The sequence below is a fragment of the Oncorhynchus mykiss genome, chromosome 18 (genome assembly GCF_013265735.2).
Source record: "Oncorhynchus mykiss isolate Arlee chromosome 18, USDA_OmykA_1.1, whole genome shotgun sequence".
Classification (NCBI taxonomy): Eukaryota; Metazoa; Chordata; class Actinopteri; order Salmoniformes; family Salmonidae; genus Oncorhynchus; species Oncorhynchus mykiss.
The window spans coordinates 73,719,191-73,725,112 of record NC_048582.1 but is presented as its reverse complement, the minus strand read 5'-3'; the positions used below and the strand labels follow the sequence as shown (position 1 = coordinate 73,725,112).

At 44.8% G+C, this 5,922-nt stretch overlaps 1 protein-coding gene across 4 annotated transcripts in view; it reads right to left on the bottom strand.

Moving 5' to 3' along the window:
- Window positions 1–3,459: 3,459 nt before the first annotated feature.
- LOC110496757 (FH1/FH2 domain-containing protein 3) overlaps window positions 3,460–5,922 on the bottom strand; it is a 188,305-nt gene continuing 185,842 nt past the window's right edge. For 2 of the 4 annotated variants that reach the window (XM_036953663.1, XM_036953662.1), the window contains 3 exons: window positions 5,697–5,892; window positions 5,026–5,199; window positions 3,460–4,526 (listed from right to left, as the gene is read on the bottom strand). In XM_036953663.1, coding sequence (XP_036809558.1) covers window positions 4,444–4,526; window positions 5,026–5,199; window positions 5,697–5,892 — 453 coding nt within the window. In that variant the 3' untranslated portion in view covers window positions 3,460–4,443. The remainder of the gene's footprint in view (window positions 4,527–5,025; window positions 5,200–5,696; window positions 5,893–5,922) is intronic. The other 2 variants (XR_005037551.1, XR_005037552.1) reach the window with 2 other exon arrangements.

The following is a 5,922-nucleotide window of genomic DNA, read 5'->3' as shown; positions in this document are numbered from 1 at the left end:
AGACTGAGTTACAGACTGAGTTACAGACTGAGTTACAAACTGAGTTACAGACTGAGTTACAAACTGAGTTACAAACTGAGTTACAGACTGAGTTACAAACTGAGTTACAGACTGAGTTACAGACTGGGTTACAGACTGAGTTACAGACTGAGTTACAGACTGAGTTACAGACTGAGTTACAGACTGGGTTACAGACTGAGTTACAAACTGAGTTACAGACTGAGTTACAGACTGGGTTACAGACTGAGTTACAGACTGAGTTACAGACTGAGTTACAGACTGAGTTACAGACTGAGTTACAGACTGAGTTACAGACTGAGTTACAGGACTGAGTTACGGGACTTCACACAGGAACGATGAATCCTTGGAAGGGACTGACGATAAAAGAAAGACAGTTATATGGCAGCTGTCCTGTTGATGAACCATGAACCATGTAGCCGTGTCTGTGACCTGAAGACCAGCTCCCAGAGGGTAACACCTAGGAACTCTTAGAATTATAGCAGGGTTGGGTTGGTTCTCTAGCCAGTCAATCACACTACGGTCGTTGTGGTAAAGGGTTGTGAATATCTGCATAAATTAAACAATTACACAGTGAAGTAAAACCATTTTGTTTAAATGAAGATAAAAAAAAGTACAACAACACCAATGAAAATCCTCATGAGACGACTTCTCTTCCTTAAACTATAACGTAATAGACTTCTCTACCTTAAACTATAACTTAATAGACTTCTCTACCTTAAACTATAACTTAATAGACTTCTCTACCTTAAACTATAACGTAATAGACTTCTCTTCCTTAAACTATAACTTAATAGACTTCTCTACCTTAAACTATAACGTAATAGACTTCTCTACCTTAAACTATAACGTAATAGACTTCTCTTCCTTAAACTATAACGTAATAGACTTCTCTACCTTAAACTATAACGTAATAGACTTCTCTACCTTAAACTATAACGTAATAGACTTCTCTACCTTAAACTATAACGTAATAGACTTCTCTACCTTAAATTATAACTTAATAGGAAATAATGTGACACAGTGACATAGATAGTTCAGATGGGAGTGACGTGGTGCAGAGGAAGGCTAGTACTGTCCGTACTGTAATATGGCCGGGAGTTAAAGGGTAAAACTCTGGGGCAAAGGTATGAACAGAGGCAGAATGAGGACGAGAAAGATTTCAGAAAAAAGGCAGGTACTGTAGGCTACCTGTAAAACAAATGGTACACACCAAACACACAGCCTTAACTTGCAACTAAGGAGTAAGAAATATACAAACAAAAAAAATGTCAGACCTGACACATACAGTGCATTCGGAAAGTATTCAGACCCCTTGACTTTTTCCACATTTTGTTACGTTACAGCCTTATTCTAAAATATATATATTTTCTTCTCATCAATCTACACACAATACCCCATAATGACATCACAATACCCCATAATGACATCACAATAACCCATAATGACATCACAATACCCCATAATGACATCACAATACCCCATAATGACATCACAATACCCCATAATGTCAAAGCAAAAACAGGTTTTTCAAAATTGTTTAAAATGTATAAAAAAAACAACAACTTAAATATCACATTTATATAAGTATTCAGACCCTTTACTCAGTACTTGTGATTACTGCCTCGAGTCTTCTTGGGTATGACGCTACAAGCTTGGTACAATCTGTATTTGGGGAGTTTCTCCCATTCTTCTCTGCAGATCCTCTCAAGCCCTGTCAGGTTGGATGGGGAGCGTCGCTGCACAGCTATTTTCAGGTCTCTCCAGAGATGTTAGATCAGGTTCAAGTCCGGGCTCTGGCTCGGCCACTTGAGGATATTCAGAGTCTTGTCCCGAAGCCACTCATACGTTGTCTTGGCTGTGTGCTAGGGTCATGGTCCTGCTGGAAAGTGAACCTTCGCCCCAGTCTGAGGTCCTGAGCGATCTGTAGCAGGTTTTCATCAATTATCTCTCTGTACTTTGCTCCGTTCATCTTTCCCTCGATGGTCTCCCAGTCCCTGCCACTGAAAAACATCCCCACATCATGCTGCCACCACCATGCTTCACCGTAGGGATGGTGCCAGGTTTCCTCCAGACGTGACGCTTTGCAGAGAATCTTGTTTATCTTGATCTGAGAGTCATTTAGGTGCCTTTCAGCAAACTCCCAGCGGGCTGGTCATGTGCCTTTTACTGACAAGTGGATTCTGTCTGGCCACTCGACCATAAAGGCCTGATTGGTGGAGTGCTGCAGAGATGGTTGTCCTTCTGGAAGGTTCTCCCATCTCCACAGAGGAGCTCTGGAGCTCTGTCAGAGTGACCATCAGGTTCTTGGTCAAGGCCCTTCTCCCCTGACCAAGGCCCTTCTCCCCCGATTGCTCAGTTTGGCTGGGTGGCCAGCTCTAGGAAGAGTCTTGGTGGTTCCAAACTTCTTCCATTTAAGAATGATGGAGGCCACAGCGTTCTTGAAGACCTTCAATGCCGCAGAAATGTTTTGGTACCCTTCCCCAGATCTCTGCCTCGACACAATCCTGTCTCGTGGCTGTACGGACAATTCCTTCGACCTCATGGCTTGGTTTTTGCTCTGACATGCTCTGTCAACTGTGGGACCTTATATAGACAGGTGTGTGCCTTTCCAAATCATGTCCAATCAATTGTATTTACCACAGGTGGACTCCAAGTTGTAGAAACATCTCAAGGATGATCAATGGAAACAGGATGCACCTGAACTCAATTTCAAATCTCATAGCAAAGGGTCTGAATACTTATGTAAATAAGGTATTTCTGTTTTGAATTTTTTGTACATTTACAAAAAAATTATAAAACCTGTTTTCACTTTGTCATTATGGAGTTTTGTGTGTAGATTGATGAGGAAAAAAAGTTATTTAATCAATTTTAGAATAAAGGCAAGTAATGTAACAAAATGTGGAGAAAAGTGAAGGGGTCTGAATGCACTGTAAAAGGCACTGACACACAGTAGTCTCTCACTACGCTATAAGAAACCGCTTATTGAGAAGCGTATTGTGACAGTTGTTGTTGTCGTCTATTAGACTACAAAAGCAGGGCGTGTAGCAGTGTATGTAATTAGAAAGAAATGATTGAATCACTATGTAACAGCATAATAGTTATTGAATGATCGTCAGTCTAATAGAATGCCTGCTCAAACACCTTTGTCACAGGTCACGACCCCATTCTTTACTATGAGAGGATGAGGTCACGACCCCATTCTTTACTATGAGAGGATGAGGTCACGACCCCATTCTTTACTATGAGAGGATGAGGTCACGACCCCATTCTTTACTATGAGAGGATGAGGTCACGACCCCATTCTTTACTATGAGAGGATGAGGTCACGACCCCATTCTTTACTATGAGAGGATGAGGTCACGACCCCATTCTTTACTATGAGAGGATGAGGTCACGACCCCATTCTTTACTATGAGAGGATGGACAAAAGAGTCCAACTTTATTCTGTTCTTAAACCCTGAAGTTCACAGCTTGATTTTTTTTTTTTTAAAGGTTATAGGCCTACTGTAGGTACTTGAGTAACACATTGCTTGCAGCAAGCAAACATCTATTCTCCCTTTCTTTGTTTCTTTGTTTCTTTGTTTCTTTATTTATAGGCTGTAACAGTTAAATAAACAAAAATCTATAAATACAAAATCAACCTATCAACGTGATGAATCCGTCTCCAATCGAAGAGGCCTGTTGAAAATCAACCTATCAACGTGAAGAATCCGTCTCCAATCGAAGAGGCCTGTTGAAAATCAACCTATCAACGTGATGAATCCGTCTCCAATCGAAGAGGCCTGTTGAAAATCAACCTATCACCGTGAAGAATCCGTCTCCAATCGAAGAGGCCTGTTGAAAATCAACCTATCAACGTGATGAATCCGTCTCCAATCGAAGAGGCCTGTTGAAAATCAACCTATCAACGTGATGAATCCGTCTCCAATCGAAGAGGCCTGTTGAAAATCAACCTATCAACGTGATGAATCCGTCTCCAATCGAAGAGGCCTGTTGAAAATCAACCTATCAACGTGATGAATCAGTCTCCAATCGAGAGGCATGTTGAAAATGACAAACGTTAAGATTCATTCTCATTCAACCAACTTCCATCATGTTGAGACTTTTTCCACAAAATACATTTCTAACCAAAGATTATCTCCCTTTTCACTCCCTTTTCTCTCCTTCATTCCCTGACCCTTTCCTTGAGGGGCTTCTGAAGACACACCTCAACAAAGATTATCAACCACAGACACAAGAAGCTAACGCGTGATTCGCTACCGGTACAACATAAGCTACTAACAAGGCTACTGATTGGCTGACGGAGGGTTCTGGGGGCGGGGTCGAAGTGAAGGCAGAAGCGTGACATGCGGGGGGTCACGGAGGTGTTCCAGGGTGTGTTTCCATGGCGCTCCAAATCGCCGTGGCGGGGGGGCGATGATGTCACACCGGCATCTCGGCGGCGTCGGAGAGTCCGAGGAGTAAGGCCTCTTCTGGCGTCAGACCGCTCTTCAGTGTCCGTCTCACTACACACACACACACAGACACACACACACACACACACACACAGACACACAGACACACAGACACACAGACACACACAGACACACAGACACACACAGACACACAGACACACAGACACACACACACAAACAGACACACAGACACACAGACACACACACACACACACACACACAGACACACACACACACACACACACACACACACACACACACACACACAGAGACACACACACAGAGACACACAGACAGACACACAGACACACACACACACACACACAGACACACAGACACACAGACACACACACACACAAACACACACACACACAGAGCAACGCATCATTATAATGGTCCTAGAGAGTTACACAGTGAGCAGGTTTTTATTCCAGCCCAGCACTATTACTAACAGGATAGAATAAAAGTTGTCGTGCAGCCAGAGTCTTATGATTGGTTGAGTGAGTGAGTGAGATCAAACGTGATTGGCTGTGAGTGAGTGAGGACATACGTGATTTGCGGTTAGCTCTTGACCTCCTCCTCTCCCGGGGCACTGCCCTCTGACTGGGGCCCTGGGTGGCTGACCTCACGATGCGATCCATGATCTCATCAGCCTCATCGTCACCTGACCTCTGAGACTCCACTCCCATCGCCGCGGGGGGTATCGGTGCCTGTTGTACACGACCTGATGGAGGGAGGGAGTAGAGAGAGAGAGAGATGGAGGGAGGGTGTAGAGAGAGAGTGAGATGGAGGGAGGGTGTAGAGAGAGACATTGGGATGGAGGGAGGGTAGGGGGAGAGAGAGAGAGATGGAGGGAGGGTAGGGAGAGATAGAGAGAGAGAGAGAGATGGTGAGAGGGTAGGGAGAGAGAGAGCGAGAGAGAGAGAGAGATGGAGGGAGAGTAGGGAGAGAGAGAGAGAGAGAGTGAGATGGAGGGAGGGAGTAGAGAGAGAGAGATGTAAGGAGGGAGGGTAGAGAGAGAGAGAGAGAGAGAGAGATGAAGGGAGGGTAGGAAGAGCGAGAGAGAGATAGTGAGATGTAGGGAGGGAGGGTAGGGAGAGAGAGAGAGAGAGAGAGAGGTTTAACCAACATAATCATGTGTACCTGTGTGTGTGTGTGTGTCTGTGTGTGTGTGTGTCTGTGTGTGTGTGTGTGTGTGTGTGTGTGTGTGATCTCCCTCACCCCCTCGGCCTGGCCGTGACCTGGTACGTGTGCGTAGACCCGGCACCCCTGATGTCTCTCTGTCGCCGCCCTGAAGGCTGGTCTTCAGTACTGCCTTCATGAATTCATGCTCTGCAGCATCCTCAGCATGGCCCAAACCCTGAGGCTGCAAGCTCTCCACCCTGCCACCGGGGGCACTAACATTCTGCCCTGCAGACTGGGGTGGGAGAGAGAGAGAGGGAAATAG